Genomic DNA, 20,109 nt, shown 5'->3' on the forward strand with positions numbered 1-20,109 from the left:
TCTAGCTGTAGGGCCTCAGAGAGCAGATAGCCTACGTGTGTCGCGAGATGACGCGCGGCCTCGAGTTCCTACACTCGCGGCGCGTCATCCACCGCGACCTGAAGGCCGGCAACGTGCTCGCCACCATGCAGGGCGGCGTCAAGCTGGGTAACACCATACTTTACATTTACACTTCGCCGCTGTGGGCAGAGGAAACGGGGACATCGTGTAAACACCTCCTCATGGTTCTGCCGCTGCCTGAAATCGACATCAAAGTAAATTTTTCGAACAGCAATCAAGGAAATGGAGTCCAAAGGAAAGAAGCAGCACGAGTACAGTATGAAAGGGTTTATCAACTGCCCGTATATGACTAGTTCAGCAGTCCCCAAGTCTTCCTACAATCTTTACTTAGTCCATTTTCTGTGGGGCTGGTCCACGTTTCATTGGCGTTATCGACTGACTCGGCAACCAATTCTTAGCCCATAGCTATTTATTTGAGTATTTATTGGACCATTATTTCAGTTTCTGCTAATATCACTAGACCTTATAAAACAAAGTCCCCCGACGCGTCTGTTTGTATGTATGTATGTTCGCAATAAACTTAAAAACTCCTGAACGGAATTTCATGCGGTTTTGACCTATTAATAGAGTGATTCTTGGGGAAGGTTTAAGTGTATAATTTGTTAAGGGTTTGTGTAACCCGTGCGAAGCCGGAGCGAGTCACTGGTCTTAGTTATAAAAGTTATGATATACTAACAAAAGGATATGTTTCACAGCGGATTTCGGCGTCTCGGCGAAGAATAAGTCCACACTGCAAAAGCACGACACCTTTATCGGTACGCCGTACTGGATGGCGCCCGAAGTGGTGCTCTGTGAGACGTTCCGGGACAACCCTTACGATTTCAAGGTCAGTACCCATACACAGTTAACTGTGTAAACCTTATTGCAACAAGATAAACCAATGGCCAGATATAAGTGTTACTATAAAAACCTAGGGATACACTAGGGGACAATTGTCCCACGACACGTGTCGTGACGTTGCAGGCATCGCGCGACACATGTCGCCAGTGTGTGTCATAAGGCGCGCGATGCCGCCAGACATGTCGAGCGAAGTCCGGCAACGTCGCGCCACTTCACCCTAGGTCGCTGTCGACACGTGTCGTGGGACAATTGTCCCTAGTCTATCTGTGGCTTTTATTTAGAGCTCGTTCAGCTTCAACCCTGTAATAACTGTTGCAACTTCTATGCTGTCATTATTTTTACTCATGTTTTATTTGTACCCTCAGGTGGACATATGGTCGCTAGGCATCACCCTGATCGAGTTCGCGCAGATGGAGCCACCAAACCACGAGATGACGCCGATGCGCGTCCTGCTCAAAATACAGAAAAGCGAGCCCCCCACGCTGGAGCAGCCCAGCAAGTGGAGCCACGCCTTCAACGATTTCATCGCTAAAGCACTAGTCAAGGTAAACAATTGTTTGGAGATGATGCCTTTGTGCGTCCTTCAAGATTTGCGAGGAGCAAGCCCCCCACACTGGAGCAGCCCAGTAAGTGGAGCCACACCTTCAACGATTTCATCGCTAAAGCCCTAATCAAGGTAAAGTATTCTGTCTAGAAATGATGCCGACGCGCGTCCTACTAGTTACAGAGTGAACCTCCATAGAGCAGCCGACCCAGAGGAGCTACGCCTTCAACTATTTCACCACTAAAGCACTCTCTCTCTCTTTGGTCGGTCCCTCATGTCTGAGGATCGTGGTCAGTATCAGGGTTGCACCTGGCGCGGATGATCTGTCTCCACCGGTTTCTGTCCAACGCGTCTCTGACGACCGTGTAGAATACAGAGGATGACGAGTCTTTAACTTGATCGGTCCATCTTATTATACTAAATCACTACTCAATCGATCGATCGGTACTATTTAAAGCACTAGTCAAGGTAATAAAATGTTCTAACTCGAGATAATGCCGATGCGAGTCCTTCAAAACACTGAATGAACCCTCATAGAACAACCCGGCAAGTGCAGCCTCGCCTGCAACGATTTCATCACTAAAGCACTGGTTAAGGTCAACTGTGTTATCACGAGATGACGCCGATGCGCGTCCTACAAGATACAGGGGGCTTGGATTCTGTTAGAAATAGATTTCCAAGGTTATCTGTTTAAAACTATTTCTCAGTTTGCAAGCTAGTTTCAAGTAGCTACATTCCCTGCCTTAACAATAATGTACTATTAATCCAGATGTCGCCACTATGCTATCATTTGAATTACCTTCTATGTTAACACAATATCTATGATCCCAGGACCCTGAAAAGAGGCCAACCTCCAGCGAGCTGCTCAAGCATGAGTTTGTCTCCGGCAACCTGGACTCTAAGCCTCTCCGGGACCTGCTACTCGAGTACCGGGCTGAGGTGGTCGAGGAGGAGCTGCTGGATGACGATTCTGAGGTAACTATAATTGATTATCTCTCTTACAAAGATGATGATTCTGAGGTAACAAGTATCTATTATCTCTCTTCAACCCAGTGTGAAATTGTACTGGTAACCATGGTAGCTCCAGGTTTAACCAGTTAACCCCGGGTTAGTAGAATGGTGCAAGTGGGCCTTACAAGGGTGTCGCTTTTGTGGAGGCTGAATTGAAGAAATACTCCATCATACGAATGATTGTTGTATCTCTATTGCTCGGACGATTTACGTTACGTTGTTACATTCATTTAGTCGCCGGCTTTTCAGTGTATTCACCGTGTACAGACAATGTAGAATCATTCAATAACCGTAATACTATCATAAGTTTTAAATACATATGTATAGACAGAGATTACATACAATTATTGTTAATGTATCTTATAGACGGAAAGTGTTTGAGAAGAAATGTAAATTACCAAATCCGGTGTTCAATTTGAACAAACGTTTTCTTTTTTCGAATTTCATCTCAGTTTATTTCAATCATAACGGCATTATCACTCTTAACATCTGTATAATATGATTAGACTGTATTTAGTAACACTTACATAATTAATTGTACCATTCTATTTATACATAGCATATATTTAAAAATGTAATTATTATAGAACTTGTATTTCACTAACATATTAACACTGTGTTCTGCTTCTATCGCACGCTTACTAACATCGGCTTTCCTTGACTAAACCGAAATGCGTGAAATTTCACACGCAACAGACTAAGTCGAGGAAGGGCAAGCAAAAGCCGAACAGGGAGCAATACCAGAGAATTGGTTAGTATTTAATTTTGACAAATGCACCATATGCCTATTTATCTGTATGTAGAATAGAAGATAACTCTAAAACATGTTTTAGGGTTCCATACTCAAATGGTAAAAACGGGACCTTATTACCAAGACTCCACTGTCTGTCTGTCACCAGGCTGTATCTCATGAACCATGGTATTTTTTTAAAGTTTTTAGGTTCCTCTAATCGTTAAAATATATAGCACCATTATCTATTTATAATTGTAATCTCCTTGTATTAGAAACTATTCTTAACTACTACCAAAGACATATGTAACTTCGTATAAGACGAATAAAGTCTAAGGAAAAAACGTGCCTCGGAATTCAAGTAAAAGTCATTCTCGAATAGATGCCGCACACACCTTTAGCCTATCCTCGGCTAGATGGCGTGACGACACCGTTTCATATTTAACAATTTTAACACATAGATATCAGTGAATGAACATGGATCAAAATGATATAAAAATAATAAAATCATTTATCCATATATATACATTTTTTGATAACTTTATACGTTTTCATTTTGAGTTTTAGTCGTGTGTCGATAGATGGCAGTAAATTTACAGTGACTACAAAATTTACAATGACAGGACCCCTCTATACTATCTATTCTTTTTGCCAATACTAACCTATCATAATTACATACAATGATTGTATGTAACGATCATAATAACGTTAATGTGATGTTTGTGTCGCAACGTTGCATGCGAACCGGACGCCCAGCCGCGAGAATCTCCGCCTGCGTCGAAGGTACAACCTTATGCTGAGTACATAAGATATAAATTCGCGTGACACATTCAAGAGCGATAGAAAGGATCATATTGTATGAAAATTACCCGTTTTCATTGATCTTGAGTGTGAATTGACATAAAGGAATACTATTACACATAGTCACAGAATAAATAATAGAACTAGGTACAGAAGACTCACTCTCTAACAAAACGCGTCTGTTACGATCAGGACAGATATGGCCGCTAGGTGGCGACAGCGCGGCTTATGGCATTCCCCAAAATTGGTGTGGAACGGATGTACTTTTAGCTACCTGTAGCAAAGCGACGAAATCGCGGAGTGAGCCACGCCTGACATAGTGGCCTCAATTCACTTTGTGGTTTGTTATTGAGTCATTTTATCCCCTAATATTTCAAACGTAAGCAGGCGCGGCTCCGCTATTTCGTCGTGTCGCTACAAGTACATGCGGCCCACACCAATTTTGGTGTCTAGCAGTAGTAGTTGCCGCGCACCGCTTCGGAACGGACGCCTGCTCGCGCTTGCGCCACCTAGCTGTCATATCTGTCGTAAGAGACGCGTTGTTAGAGAGTGAACCTTCTGTACCTAGTACTTTCATTCTGTGACGTAAGTGACGCTAAGTAATAAAATATCAGACCACGAAGTGACATATAAAATTGTGTCAATTATTTTGATGACTAAATGGTGCAGTACAGTTTTGAACATATTGCGGCAACTAGTCACTACAAAACATATTTTGTACGCATGATGTGGGGGTTATTCCGAAATGTGTTATGCCATTTATAGTCGTACGGTTTTAAAATGTCCTAATCCACTTGAGATATTCCAATACCTCACAACCTGCCGATGAATAGCATTGTTTTCTAAACAAAACCGCTAATTACGTGTGCATAATAAAAAGCATTAACAACAAAAGATTCCATACAGATAACAACTTTACCGCTTATAGAATAGAGTTAGAATTACAATAGCGGGTAATATAGTATCTTTATAATAACAACGTTTTTTTGTGTGTGTTATAGGAACATCGCAGCTCTCAGATGCATATGGAGATGGAAGATGACTCGACCTCGGTGCGGTCGGCGGAAACGCCGGACGTCAAAAGTAATTACTAAACTTTGTTTTATCTAGGGATAACGATATTGCTTGTTTAGTGCCATTTTTGCAGGTTGTTACCATATCTTCAAGATTAAGCCCTTTATTCATAAAACTTTACGGGCTTGATTTAATTATGTGTTACCTCTTTCTTACAAATACATAAGTCAAAATGATAGATAAAGACAAACTATCAATAGCTAATTCAGGCCATTATCGCGTTTATGAATAACGCCATAAGTGTGTGAAATCATTTTTTTCTAATTTGACAAAGTATGTTGTTAATTTCATAATCAATACGAAATGCAGTGTTCCGGTTTTTTGAAGTGAAAACTTCTTTAGTGGCGCTGTGCACTTTTTGTGATGGGGAAAAAATGTTAAACTCGCGACAGCGTAAGACTCTTCGTAAGACGGACAGTGGACACGTGACCTGATCGAAAAACTGTTACAATGTCATCGAGTTTTCACCTGCCGGCACTCCCGGGGTGCAACCCGTTGTTTTTTTTTTTACACTTTTTGATCAGAGAGTCGAATCTTCTGTATACAATCTTAATGTCGGCTCCGTTTCAAGTGACTCTCCATTGCAGTGTCCGAGCAAGAGCCGACGGCCGGCGCGACGCCCGTCCCCGCCGCCGCGCCCGCGCCGCCCTCCCCCCGCGCCGCCGCGCCCGCTCCCCCCGCGCCCGCGCCGCCCGCCGCCGCCGCCAAGCGGCCCCACACCGACGACCACGTGCCCGCTGACAGGAAACCTGTGAGTAAACTACCAACCGTAACACCCGAAATGTGTTGGCGTTCTCTGGATTCGAGGGTCTAAATTTCTTAGATGTGATCAAGAACTACTATTCCAGAAGCGGTATCATGGTCGCGTTTTTATCACTTGTCATGCCATGCGTCACTTTCGCACTTAACTATTGGTTAAAATGTAACGGGCATGTTGACAAATGATAAAGAGCTGACCATCTTAGCCCTACAGGTTACTTTATCTTCAAATCACCACAAGCCAAATTCACTTGGACACTTCCTTTCAACAAAATTTCAACATTGAGTTGTTTATTCGCCAGGCCCCAAAGAAGGAAAAAGGCCCCGCGCCTTTACCGCCGGGCGCGTCCCCGCCCGCCTCCCCCGCGCCCGCCGCTACCACCCCCGCTACCACCGCCCCCGCCGCGCCCCGCAAGCCCCCCGCGCCGCCGCCGCCGCAGCGCGCCGCCGGCGAGCTGCTAGTCGATCAGGTAACCTACCACATGGTATAATAATATACTCCGCCTGGTACTCCATTCCGAGATTCGCGTATGACCTAACTGACACGCGCCTACGTCATCATGCTGTTTACAGGTTCTCAAACTTTGAAATGTGGGAGAATTTTAACCAACGGTGAAAATTATTTTAACGGCATTAATTTTAAGTTATTCATGTAGAAACATAGTAAAATAAAACAAATCTAATGTATTAAATTAAACTTTATTTATCTATACAAGACAAACGTTTAAAAAACTAATTCACAGTTACACATTAATTACCAAGCTTACGACGTGAAAAGTTTGGAAAACACTGCGACTGCTGACACTGAGCGAGAAGGAAATAACAATTAACACGCGTTCGACAAGGATGACGGTCAGGGCATGAAGTTATCTAGATCCGAATTGTCAAATGTGCACAGCGCTATCCTGTGTTGCCAGTAGTATAAACAGAATTACCCGAAAGTCTGAAATTTCTTTCGTGAATCGGAAGATATTGCTAACGAGTAATTAAAAATGATGTGTTATTGTAAAATTTAAGCTAAAATACATATAAATAAAAATTATAAAATTATAAACTTATTAACCATAGGTATAATGTACCCATGTAACATGTTATGTTGAAATAAAGTGGCAATGTTATTGTGACGTAGGCCCGTGTCACTCTGGGAATGGAAGACCATGTTTTATTAGACCATGACCTACCAGAAACAGAAAACCCTGCTACTTTAAGGGCCAGTTGCACCAACCACATTCAACGTCAGCCGGCGCGCCCCAGTGCTTTACTATGAAACTTTCCATACATAAAAAGTTAGCGAACTCTTTAACGATACGAACAGTTTGGTGCAACCGAACCTAATACCGCCACATTATGTAGGACTCAAAAAGGTTGCAGTCGGGTCTCAATTAGTTTGAGTCGTACTTAAACCTCCTGTAAAATAGTTACATTCAATATATAACTACTCGCTACTGTTAGGGTTGTCGTTTAACCCCTGGAACGCCGAACCGACATACATACTTGTACCCGTCAGATGCCTAGTGCCGGATCCATCCCATCCCCCTCAAATGCCGGATAGGCTCGCGTACGTGCACCCGTCAACTGCCGCGATAAATGCAAGTGCTATAGTGCAAATGATATAAAACTCTATTTGTAAGTGTTTAGATCTTAAAATTGTAAAAATATAATACAATAAATTTGGTGACTGATAAGACACAAGGCAGTTGAGACAGTTTGTACAGATCTGGGACTAGGCAGTTGACGGGTACAAAAATTGAAGACCCTCCGGCAGTTGACAGGACTGGTACGGGTATGGCACTAGGCGTCCCAAGGGTTAACATGGAATGTAATCTAATAGAAACATAAATACAGTCAGTTTGTCAATCTGCATCCTACAGTCACTCATCGAAAAGTCCTTTAAAGACTCCCTTACGCCAATGACCCTCAATCTGAAGACCTTAATTTTTAATATTTTTTGTAGCTTATATACTAACAACAACGGCTTTAAGCAATATAGTATCCCATATTACTTCAACGAGATATTTGGCATCAAAGTTGAACAACTTTAGGCCAAAAAACTGGTTTTCTGGCCATAACTTTTGTGTTAATTAGTTTCAAATTAAAATCCCGGACACGTTTTTCGAGACGTCAAAGACGAACCCAAATATGTAGACTTCGTATATGTAAGATCATTCACAGCAATCTAGTTACAAAAAAGTGTTTAAAAAAAAAGTATTTATTTCTTTAAAAATCCGGCAGACAAGAATTGAGATAAAAGATTGAAGAACCGATAGCCGTTTATCTTATAATTCTATATGTACTGCAAATGTACAACATACGATACAAAACTTGTCAAAAGTCAATGAAAACCGCGGGTAGCCGTTAATATTTATGCTAAACAATTTCATCTTTTTAGGTGTGTCGAGAAGCGGAGAAAGTGGTAGAAGAAAAACACAAAACACCAGAGAAAAAAGACACAAAAGACAAACCGAAGCCCGAGCCGAGCCCAGAGAAAGAACCACCCAGAACAGAACAGCAGAATTCCATAGAAAAAGACGTTAGAGTTAAGAGCAGACCCAGTTCCATAGTCAGCAATTCCAGCACAGAAGGAAAGAAGTACATCAGGACAGATTCCAGCGAAGGGAAGAAGTATTCTAGAACGAATTCAGTAGAGAAGGCGGTTGTAGAGATTGAGAATAGAACTAGGGAAGAGAGAGGAGAGAAGAGCAGAGAACGGCAGAGGGAAGAGAGTAAGAGTATAGAGACGAATGCTGTTGAAATTAGGCCCGTTACGGTGAGTTTTATGATGTTTTACTTATTTTTATATTTGTGAAATACGATTCATAGTTTGTTGAAATCATGCATTCAACGTCACAGCGTATTGAAATTATATTAAGTTAGGCTCTAGCACAGAATAAATAATAGTAGTACTGTACAGAAAGGACACTTCCTACGAAACCGAGGTTGGACAGCGATTCAGGGACGAATTATGCAATCCCTTTCACTATGGCACTATCCCTTTCGTCTATTTAGGGTTGTCAAAAGTCAAGTCTTTTCCTTATCTGTAGTCGTTCACGCAAAAGCATGTCAAGTTGTGCCAACCCTAATAATTGCTCTGAGCAATGCTGAGCCGAATGGAGCCGAGTTTGCCCGAAAGGAGGAGTGTCTCCCCACTGGCTCTAGACGCCTGTCAGTGCGGACTTAGCCGAGGGTTGATATTGGATTGTAGCCACGCGCGTCATTTTACGTCTTTAGAGTTCAAATAATTAATTTCTCTAGTCAGAATTTGATGCAAATCGTTTTATGTACTTTATCTTGTGAAAATATTAGAAACCAATCTGTTTTTTTTTTCAGCCACCACAACCCAAAGAGCCGGTCCACAAGCCTGTGGCGCCGCCGGTCCCCGCCGTCGCCCAGCAGGTGGTGACGGTGGCCACGCCGGTGCTGGTGGCCGTGAGCGAGCGCGTGTCGCTGGTGGTGGAGCCGGTGGAGCCCAACTCGCTGGCCGCCACGCCCGCCGGCCTCGTCACCGTCACCACCACGCACCCGCCCGTGCTGGCCGCCAACGCTCCCGTGAGTACTTCAACAGTATTTTTTACGCCTCAGCCATTATATACTCTTGAAGCTGACGCCAACCGACATAAATTTGCTTCAACCAATGCATTGCGGTCGCCTCTCCGCGTCAATCGTGCACGATCGGAGCGTACATGTCACATGGCTCTCGGCGGGTTAGTGTATGACCTCAGTAGCGTGCCAACTTCCCAAGTTTTCAAGGGATTTGAACAGACCAGTGAGGCTCCTCATATATTGTTTGCATTTGTTCCTGCCCGGCCACGACATTGCGCGACCGGCGGCGGCGGCAACCACAACCTACGGCCGCCGCTCGTCGCTGCCGCCGCCGCGCGACGTCGTGGCTGGGCCGTTCAACCACCTCGTTATACGTCATAATGGTGTTTATTATTAACTAATATTACTATGATAATTTTTGCTTGATTAATCTCACAATAACATGTTTGCAGCTCCCGCCCAACGCGGTAACGATCTCGACGACGCCGCCCATCGCCGACGAGGTCGTAATCGTGGGCGCCGGCTCGTCGTCCGACGACGACTGCTTCGCTCCCTCGTCGCTCGACTCGCTCGACTGCACCAACTCTTATACAGGTAACTGAGCAGTGATCATGAAACACAATTTACGTAAATACACTAAAAATTTAGCTCATGGGTATCGGTCATGCTCTTTCAACTATTTTAATATCAACAAAAACTCATTAAAAGTAGGTGGATTCATAATGTCGTTATAGAGTGCTTGCTCATAACAAAGAGAATAGAGTGTATAGAGAGTTACTGTCATGGTAAATTATGTAGCCACAGTACATTTACTGCCATCTTTCGACAGATGATTATAACTGTTAGAACGCCATTTGACTTTGTTTCTTATTCTTTCACTGTGTTATGCATAGAAGGTAGGATCCTATAGAAGTGGTATACGCGTGCCTCCGTGAGGGACAAAACATACGCAATGCGACACTATGATTGGTCGAATTTATTTGTTGCCCACCATAATCCATACTAAATTTACGGTGGGGAACAAAAAATATGTGAAACTGACAAGGACAAACAATATTAGCGCTTTCGCTGCTACTCCTACTGAAAGATACATAAGACTATCCCGTTCGGTCATTTCCCCCCACCCCTCATGCCAGATCCAGTTACATCCTAGATTCATGGTGTTATGTGTAAATTTGTTAAATATTGAAATTAAGGCCATCTACTCGACAGTAGGCCAAAGGTATAGTGCAAATCTTTCTAAACTTTTATGAAGAGCGGCAGATTAACTGCTTAGAGCACATATCAGGAGTTCCCAAACTGTTCGTTGCGGCACCCTGCTGCGCTGTAGACAGTAATGAGGGGCGCCGTAAGGTAATCCTCGCCACTCACCATGTACCTATCCATTTATCATAGACTAGGTAGGTTAGGGCGTCGAGATTCAATTTTAAACTTGCAAGTGCGCCGCGGACTGTAAATGATATCATTCTATTTTATTTGCAGAGAAAACTCGAGGCCGCCGGTTGGACAGCAGCGAGGTGCTGATACTGAGCCCCGGCGCCGCCGGCGACTCGGGCGTCTTCGACGACAGCGTCAACAATGTCAATATCAACGTATGTATTTCCTAGTTAACCCTAAATAAATTTTACTCAAAGTTGAGTCATAGTAGTCTGTAATGAAACTTAATATATATATTAACTAGCGACCCGCTCCGGCTTCGCACGGGTTACACAAAACCTTAACAAATTAATGAAATTAACACCTCCTTCCTCAAGAATCACTCTATTGATAGGTGAAAACCGCATGAAAATCCGTTCAGTAGTTTTTGAGTTTATCGCGAACATAATACACACAGACAGACGCGGCAAGGGACTTGGTTTTATAAGGTGTGTATTAATATGACATGTGTTTTCAGGATACATCGCATGTGTCGGTGGTGACGGTGGGCAGCGAGGAGCCGCGCGTGCGCGACTCGGCCGCGCCCGTGTCGCGCGTGGCGCGCCTCAGCCCCGACAGTTTCGAGAGGTTAGTCTATATTTACATCTTTATCATCCCTTCCAGGCATAGTACGATTTATCGACCACATACGCGCCAACTGAATTTCAACTTTAGTAGTCCGAATTAAAGTTCAAATTACATCTTTCGGGAAATGTGACTTTTCTTCGAATGAATCATCAAACATGGATTAATTGGAGTATATTTGGATTTATTAAAAAGCCGATGCGGCCTGGAAAAGGGTTAAGTTATTCAGCAAATATCCTACACACTCATGGGTAGGCAACCATTACGCATCCATTATTTACGTTAGGTTAAACGCCTAGACGGAGAGAGGGAATCGAATATTCACCGAAATCTGAGATGTAAATAATGGATGCCCCCTGAGGTGATGGGTACTAACCCTAAGCAGGCGTGGCTCACTCCGCGATTTCGTCGCTTTGCTACAGGTAGCTAAAAGTACATCCGTTCCACACCAATTTTGGTGGCTAGCTATAAGCCGCGCGTGGCGCTGTCGCCACCTAGCGGCCAAATCTGTCCTGATCGTAACAGACGCATTTTGTTAGAGAGTGAGTCTTCTGTACCTAGTACTATTATTTATTCTGTGCCCTAAGTTAATGCCGTTAGGTTAGTGTTCTTGATAAGTAGTAATTTACAAGTATAATCGTTTTCCAGCAGGAGATCGCAGTCGGACAGCGGGTCGGTGGCGTCAGAAGGGTCCCGACGAGGCGCCGACGCGGACTCGCTCGCCACCTCGCACTCGCACGACTCGCGCCGATACTCCAACCCCAACAACGGCATCATGTATGTACATGTACACTGACTAGTAAGGTATCACTGTGTGGTGCAGCAGAGAAAGGTGCTTCCACACGCACATCACATGTGAATAATCAAAAACATGGACTATGTAATTCGTGCGGGTTACTTGCGCTAATGATACGCGCTGGTACATCACGATGCCCTAGAGCCCTATGTCCCTGATGAGGGATAACAGGATATCATCACATCACGATTGAGTAGCCGATACTATGCATATAAGCTAAAAAAGTGCATCAACGTGCACTAGCTACATGTCCATGTCCAAGCATGCTGGCTTGTCTAGCTAGAATGAAATGAACGAAACTTTCATTGTGTGAGTGACATCTGTATACAATCAGAGCCACCATTTTATTGGTTAATGTGACACACACGTAGATATTTTCATTCACTCATTCTTCCCATTCGTGCCAGCTCTTGTGAATCGATCTGTACGCGACACTCGAGTGGCGTAGTATAAGTCCAAACTGATCTTGTGGCCATTTTCCAGAGTGAACCAAGACAGCCAAGTCCTAGAGAATGGCAACCAAGAAGAACATGTGGTGCTCCGGAGAAAGAACCAGGATGGACAGCCCAACAACAGGATACAAAGGTATGGTACTTCATACCTGTTTAGTGTCATTGTTCTACAAATCTACACTATTAGAATGTTAAGGTCTTTTCATACATGCCCGTAATGCTAATGAGCAGAGGGCGGAATTGCTCATGGCAAAAATCAAACGTCAATAGAGTTGGAACGTTGAATTTATCGACTTTTTCAGCTGTCGATAAGTTCAGTCACCTTTTACATTTCTGACTTTAACATTAACCTCTTTGATTAGCTAGTTGACTAGCTAGTTTTAATAATGCAGTACTAAGTTAAGTAGTTTTTAAAATTATCGTTTTATATTGTCTTTTATTTAAATGTTATTCCGTAATGTTCATATGAAGTCTATTATTGTTTGCTTACGGATTTGAGGTTTAGTTTTGTTAATAAATAAATAAAGATACGCTAGGTAAATATAATTTCAGTTTATTCGATAGTCGATAATATTCAACGTTTCAACTCCATTGACGTTTGATTTTTGCCATGAGCAATTCCACCCTCTGCTAATGAGTCATAAGGCGGTCTTCACATTAGATGCGGATCCGATCAGCGAGCGGGACATCGCTATATTATACGTGCATAATACTGTCTCGCGCACATACTGGCGCGACGTCATCTGTGTGCTAAGCTAACCGCGTAATTTAGTTCGTGAATGTGTGTTGGTTTTATTATACACAGTAGTCTTATCCAGAAATTGTAAAGGATCTTTATGTTGACGTATTTAGAACTATTTTACAGTGAGATTTGTGTGTTTAGGTCGAAAGAAGACATCCACATGGCTAACCTCAAGAAGAAGACGAGGAAACGCACGAGAAAGTTCGAGATAGATGGCGTGATGGTCACCACCACCACTTCCAAAGTAAGTGAAACTATATATATTGCCTTGTCAATCATAAAAGCAGGGTTCAGTCTGTGCTAGAAAGTTTGAGCGTACAAACAGCAACACGCCTAACTGTACATCTGTAGACTTATTACAAAAGGCATAAGGCCCACCGATGTACAGTTAACAGTGTGGGCGATGGTACACGAGAACATAATTTAGTCGTCGGTTATGCTAATGATACATATTGACAAAACTGCTAGCTAGACTAATATTTAGTAATTTGTCGAACGACATTTTTAAAACCCCCATTTTCAGGTCATATGGGGCGACGAGGAAAGCGGGCGCACCTGGGACGACCACGCGCTTCGCAAGCAGGAGCTGCGCGAGATCAAGATGCTGCAGAAGCAGGAGCAGAAACAGTTCCAGGACCTCAGCGCCAAGGAGCAGCAGCTGCGCGAGCAGCAGGACAAGCGGTGAGTGTACAACCTCGCCTGGCTCGGCCACTTGGGCAGGCGCAGGCGGGAGCTGGGAGATCAAGATGCTGTAGGAGCAGGAGCAGAAGCAGTTCCAGGACCTCAGCGCCAAGGAGCAGCAGCTGCGCGAGCAGCAGGACAAGCGGTGAGTCAAACATTAAGCCTGGTGAGCGAGCTAAAGCCTTGGAGAGGTATTTAGCTGTGAGTGTGCAGTGAGTACTCGCTAGCACCTCCTCTGCGCGAGCAGCAGGACAAGCGGTGAGTCATACATTAAGCCTGGTGAGCGAGCTAAAGCCTTGGAGAGGTATTTAGTTGTGAATGTGCAGTGAGGACTCGTTCGCACCTCGGCCTTTTAAAAGCACCGCTCTAGTAAACGCAACTGTCCATTCCGTCTGCATTCTGTAAGTATATGTTAACACATTCATTGCCACTAAGTGCTACGGGTAACGCTCGTAGCGCGTAGCCACGTCTTCGTCTTATAGAGCGCGTAGTCGCTACGATACGAACAATGTACCCGACATTCGGGTCTGATGAATTCTTCTAAATACAACCTAAATTTGGTTAATCTACTCGAGGGATCAGTCATTCCAAAAAGATAAATCAATGGTTTATGGTCGGTGACAATTTTAAACCTTTTCCCAAAGAGATAGGGTCTAAAATGTCTTGTCGACCAAACTATGGCAAGTAATTCCAAATCTATGATTGGGTATCCTGGCAGGGTCGCCATCTGATGAGTTGGTAGTTGGAGGGTCGAATGGAGATCAAGTGAAACGAGACATTACCGAAGATGTGTTATATTCTCGGTATCCAAGTATAGAGAGAGCAAGTAAATCTAAACATAACATATTTATAGGCTATTATTGCTTACATGCTATTTATACAATTACGTGCGTCGCATATTTATGTTGCAGACAGTAACGTATAGTTACTGTTAATATGTTAACTTAGGCATATAGTACACGGGTTCTTGGCTCTGAATGTGCTAACTAGACTGCAAAGCTTACTAGACTTGTCTGAGATTAATTATTTGCTTACCATGTCACGAGCCAAGGATTATTAAAAATTGGTTGGTAGTTTTACCACATGCGCCAATTTCTGATATGGTAAAGTGCGCGTCCGCGGGTAACGATACTTCGCTGGCTCAATATTACAAAGTTCTGTTACATTTTCAAGATAGTTGAAATTCGACTTAATGTCACTATGACAATGTTCAAATATAAGTTTGATAAAAGTGAAACATAGAACCCTGTAATATTGGGCCAGCGACTTGTTTAATCCAGCAGCGTCGTTACCCGAAATTAAGTTCGAGTTTCTAACTTTATTTACAGGTAAAAAAAAATCTATTTTCATTATGCCAGTTTTATAGTTTAACTTTTAAAAGCGTTTCTGCAATTTTACTCAGTATTAGAATGTTTAATGTTTTGTTTTAGATTCGAAGCGGAGCTGGCGTCACTAGCTCGAGCGCACGAGACAGACCTCGAGACGCTCGCGCGAGCGCAGCGCGCCGCCGCCGAGCGCGCCGAGCAGCAGCTCGAGGCCGAGCTCCGCCAGGCCGCCAAGAGGCTGCGGGCCGAGCACGAGCGGGACCTCCGCCACTTCCGGGACCAGCTCAAACAGGAGCTGCGGCTGCTCAAACAGGTATTAACTTACTAGAGTTTTGGGCGTGTATGAGGAATGTTATGTAAGTGAAGTGAGGGAGCGAAAGAGGTATGTCAGGATCGTAGCAAGTAGAATTCCGTGGTCGTTTGTTTATGTTCGTGTCGATCTACTGGTCGCCGCTGAGTGTCCGTGCATACATTCTACATCAATATTAACAAGTCTTTATCTTAGTTATTATATGACAGGGGGGAGACTTTTTCGCATTCATTTCATGTTCGTATCATGTGCTTAAGTTTTAATTCCCTTATTCTTTGTCCTCAGGAAGTGGAGCTAGTATCAAAGGACCGTCGTAAAGACGCGTACAGACAGCGGCGCGCGCGGCTCGACGCCGAGCACGCGGAGCGCGAGCGCTCGTTCGTGGCTTCGCTCGCGGAGGCCGGCGACGCGCTGCTGCGGCGCATGCACGAGCACCACCGCGAGCGGCAGGCGCTCACAGACACGCAGTACCTGCAGCAGCGGCAACAGGTGTGTATAATCGTTAGATTTGTAGCTGGCTCAGAACTAATCCTTTGTATATTGTTAAGACGCACGTGCCATTACCTGCAAAAAAAGGGTCGTTATTAATTCTAATTGGCACCTGAGCGCGGGCTAGTCCAACGCTCAAAAAACCAGTGTAGGTGCGCTCTCCGATAACGCGCCTTTGTTACGCATCTCAATTGCACGTTTTAGACTGGTTCTGTAGCGCTCGCCTCACCGGCACTCAGTAATTACTTATTCTGTGGTAGAAGGACCACACAAGAAGTGGAAAATTATTTTTCCATTTGTTCATTTTGAATCTTATTGCAATTTCCATAGGAGTTGTAATTCAATAATCGGTTAAAGTGACGGTATTTTTCACGCAAAAAAATGGGGTAAGAAATATGCGTCCCTGTCTGTCTCTCTACATTTACGCACGCTCCCTAAGAGTGGTATTCCACCTGTCCAATTTCTATGTCCAATGTGTATTGCATCTCACTCTCTCATTAAGCAAAATGAGAGAAGCAAATACACATTCGACCAAGAAATTGGACAGATGGAATACCAACTTAAAATACTAGCATGGGTACTTACTAAACGGTTAAGCAAAGCTACACCAGAAATTTGAAAAGTAATTATTAACTAATATAATTTCCCTCAGATAATGCGAACCCGCGAAGCCGCCCTGTGGGAGTTGGAGGAGAAACAGATCCACGAGCGACACCAGCTGGCCAAGCGACAGCTCAAGGAGGAGTTCCTGCTGCGGCGACACCAGATGCTAGTCCGACACGACAAGGAACTCGAACAGATCAAGAGGTAGGATTCACATATAGTGGTACAGTGGCTAGGATACAATGATCTCACCGATGAGAAACAGATCCACGAGCGACACCAGCTGGCCAAGCGACAGCTCAAGGAGGAGTTCCTGCTGCGGCGACACCAGATGCTAGTCCGACACGACAAGGAACTCGAACAGATCAAGAGGTAGGATTCACATATAGTGGTACAGTGGCTAGGATACAATGATCTCACCGATGAGAAACAGATCCACGAGCGACACCAGCTGGCCAAGCGACAGCTCAAGGAGGAGTTCCTGCTGCGGCGACACCAGATGCTAGTCCGACACGACAAGGAACTCGAACAGATCAAGAGGTAGGATTCACATATAGTGGTACAGTGGCTAGGGTACAATGATCTCACCGATGAGAAACAGATCCACGAGCGACACCAGCTGGCCAAGCGACAGCTCAAGGAGGAGTTCCTGCTGCGGCGACACCAGATGCTAGTCCGACACGACAAGGAACTCGAACAGATCAAGAGGTAGGATTCACATATAGTGGTACAGTGGCTAGGGTACAATGATCTCATCGATGAGAAACAGATCCACGAGCGACACCAGCTGGCCAAGCGACCTTCAATAACCATGTGTAAAGGACGTTAAAGGGGACGATCGTGCGTGCGAAGCTTTCGTGAGGTAAAATTTTCATGCTGTTTGACAACTGTTAAATAATTAATTAATGTGTCCCATAGCTGACATGTATATACTATCTCGCACACCAACTGCCCATTTTCAGGTTTTGTTAGTTGGGTCAGGGTTTATATGAGAAATTTGCGAGCTCTTTTTACAACAGGAAAATCCTGAAATAAAAGTAATAACAAATTTGCCTTACATCAACACAACCTTTTTGACATTGAGCTCGTTAGAATCGTTTTGAGGCGTAGATGGTGACTGCCTTAAGAACGATAGCTTATAAACGCTCCTATAATAGAAATATTGTTTAACACACTACTGTTTTTCAGGAAAAACACCCGCAAAGAAGAAGAGCTAGCCAAAGGGCAGGCGGTGGAGAAGCGCTCGCTGCCCAAACGCATCCGCGGCGAGATGCGCGCGCGCGAGATGATGTTCCGCGAGTCGCTGCGCATCGGCGCGCACCACGACGACGAGCGCGAGCGGCTCAAGAAGGTACTTTAGTGCTTTACAATAGAGTTGGGATCCGTATAGCAACACACCCACGAGGAGCTAGTCAAAGGCGCAAGTGGCTGAAGAAGGTACCCTCGTACTTTAGAATAGAGTTCATATCCAAATAGCACAGTAATGTGCAGGATGACGACAGCGCGAGCGGCTCAAGAAGGTACTTTAGTGCATTACAATAGAGTTCAGATCCGTATAGCAACACGCCCGCAAGGAGGAGCTAGTCAATGGCGCAAGTGGCTGAAGAAGGTACTTTAGTGCTTTACAATAGAGTTCAGATTCGTATAGTAAAAGAAGCTACAATGTGCTAGCCAAAGGAGAGCCAATGGTCCGAGCGGCTGTAGAAGGTATCCTACTAATTTAGAATAGGGTTAAAATTCGTAAAGCACAAACTATTTATTCTAGGAATAGAATCCTAAGCATAGGGCTGTATAAGCAGCGGCACTAGAAGAATATCCTATCTATTTTGGGAAGGGTCGCCCAAGATGCCAGTCGTTTGCGCTACGACAACGAAACGCTATATATCTTTCTATCGCACTAATATGTAAGAGTGATAGAGAGACATAAAGCGTTGCGTTGTCGTGCCATTACGAATAATAGATGATCAAACGAACTTCTCGAGCGAAGTTCGATCACTATTATATGAGTCGTTTCATTCGAAGATATAACATTTACCAGGTAGTCCTTTAAACCTACAGGCGACTTTTGCACTATATTAAGAGACAGTTATTTGACTATTGAACTGATTTTTAGTTCATTCATTCGTTCCCCTACCCTTCCCGTTCGTTCCACCATCATGGTTGCTCATTATCTTTAGAGGAAATGCAAAACTTTAAAATTTGGGGTCATAATAGGGTAGGGAGGGTTATTATATCTTCGAATGAAACGACTCATATAATAGTGATCGAACTTCGCTCGAGAAGTTCGTTTGATCATCTATTATATTTCGTTCGTTTCATTCTTCAGATATAACATTTACCAGGTAGATGTTTAGAGTCTTAAAGTTTTGCTTAGGTGGAATGAAACTATAGATAGGTACAAAATCGTATTTTTATTTAATTTTTTGACGTGACCCTATTAGTCAGTCTAATATTAACATTTATTCATATTAATAAATCATCTAATTATGATCAATAATCTTATTATCTAAGGATTGTCACTTGTACTCGGCAAGCAAACAGATCTCGCAAAGAGTCCTTCATCCGATAGTGGCCTATTATAGAACCGCGCAAACGACGTAGACGCCGCGGTCCAGCCCGCGGTGCGGCGGATAGTGTCGACGCTGACGCCGGCGCGGCTCGCGGCCGACGTGGCGGCGTGGCGCGCACTGTGCGCGCTAAACACTGTAATGTCAATGCCACTCTCCGACAAAACATTTTTAATCCATCTGCTGATGGTCTGAGAAGTTGCAGGCCTATGTGGAGGTTTGTATGTCAATAACAAATTTCCTATACTATCAACTCTCTTATTTTTTGTTACAAAAATATAATCTCTGAGAGTTGTAGCAGGGCATATAGACACATTATCTTTAAAATATGGGAGGAAGAGAACGGGTTGTTCTCGTCCGGCAGCTGATGTTTTGATTATGTCAGTAATTCCAATTTTGACACCGTTTGGGGAAATAACAATATTTTCGATTTTTATAAGCGCTAATGTTTGAACCCTATGCGCTGTGCATATGGCCAGTAATGTCACTAATTTTTTCGACAGTTTTTCCAGGCTTATACTTGTATTGGGATACCAGTGAGAAACACGGTTTAAAACAACCTGAGGGTCCCATGTATGGTTATACTTGGGACCGTTCGGTCTTTGTTTGTAGGCACCTTTGAGGAGGCGTTTCACGCAATCGTCCGAACCGACGTTGTCTCCCAATAACAAGGATAAGGCTGAACGGTGACTATTCAGTGTGCCATATGCACAATTTTTATTAAATTGTTCTGTTAAAAAAGAAAATATTGACGATTTCGGGGGATTTAAAATTTCAATAGAAT

The 20,109-nt window shown here is 43.8% G+C and overlaps 2 protein-coding genes across 3 annotated transcripts in view; both read left to right on the forward strand.

The window, feature by feature from the left end:
• Window positions 1-20,109, forward strand: part of LOC134803249 (interleukin enhancer-binding factor 2 homolog) — a 143,552-nt gene that overhangs the window by 106,056 nt on the left and 17,387 nt on the right. For both annotated transcript variants that reach the window (XM_063775957.1, XM_063775958.1), the window contains exon 9: window positions 17,964-18,109. In XM_063775957.1, coding sequence (XP_063632027.1) covers window positions 17,964-18,109 — 146 coding nt within the window. The remainder of the gene's footprint in view (window positions 1-17,963; window positions 18,110-20,109) is intronic.
• Window positions 5-16,966, forward strand: LOC134803238 (serine/threonine-protein kinase 10). The gene is made up of 19 exons (XM_063775935.1): window positions 5-147; window positions 756-886; window positions 1,266-1,445; window positions 2,276-2,419; window positions 4,988-5,069; window positions 5,648-5,811; window positions 6,122-6,289; window positions 8,209-8,586; window positions 9,147-9,365; window positions 9,812-9,953; window positions 10,842-10,951; window positions 11,254-11,363; window positions 12,009-12,137; window positions 12,640-12,741; window positions 13,492-13,594; window positions 13,874-14,031; window positions 15,462-15,669; window positions 15,952-16,155; window positions 16,808-16,966. The coding sequence occupies exons 1-19, from the start codon at window positions 48-50 to the stop codon at window positions 16,964-16,966; spliced, it is 2,991 nt and encodes a 996-aa protein (XP_063632005.1). The 5' UTR covers window positions 5-47.

The sequence above is a fragment of the Cydia splendana genome, chromosome 26, assembly GCF_910591565.1.
Source record: "Cydia splendana chromosome 26, ilCydSple1.2, whole genome shotgun sequence".
Lineage (NCBI taxonomy): Eukaryota > Metazoa > Arthropoda > Insecta > Lepidoptera > Tortricidae > Cydia > Cydia splendana.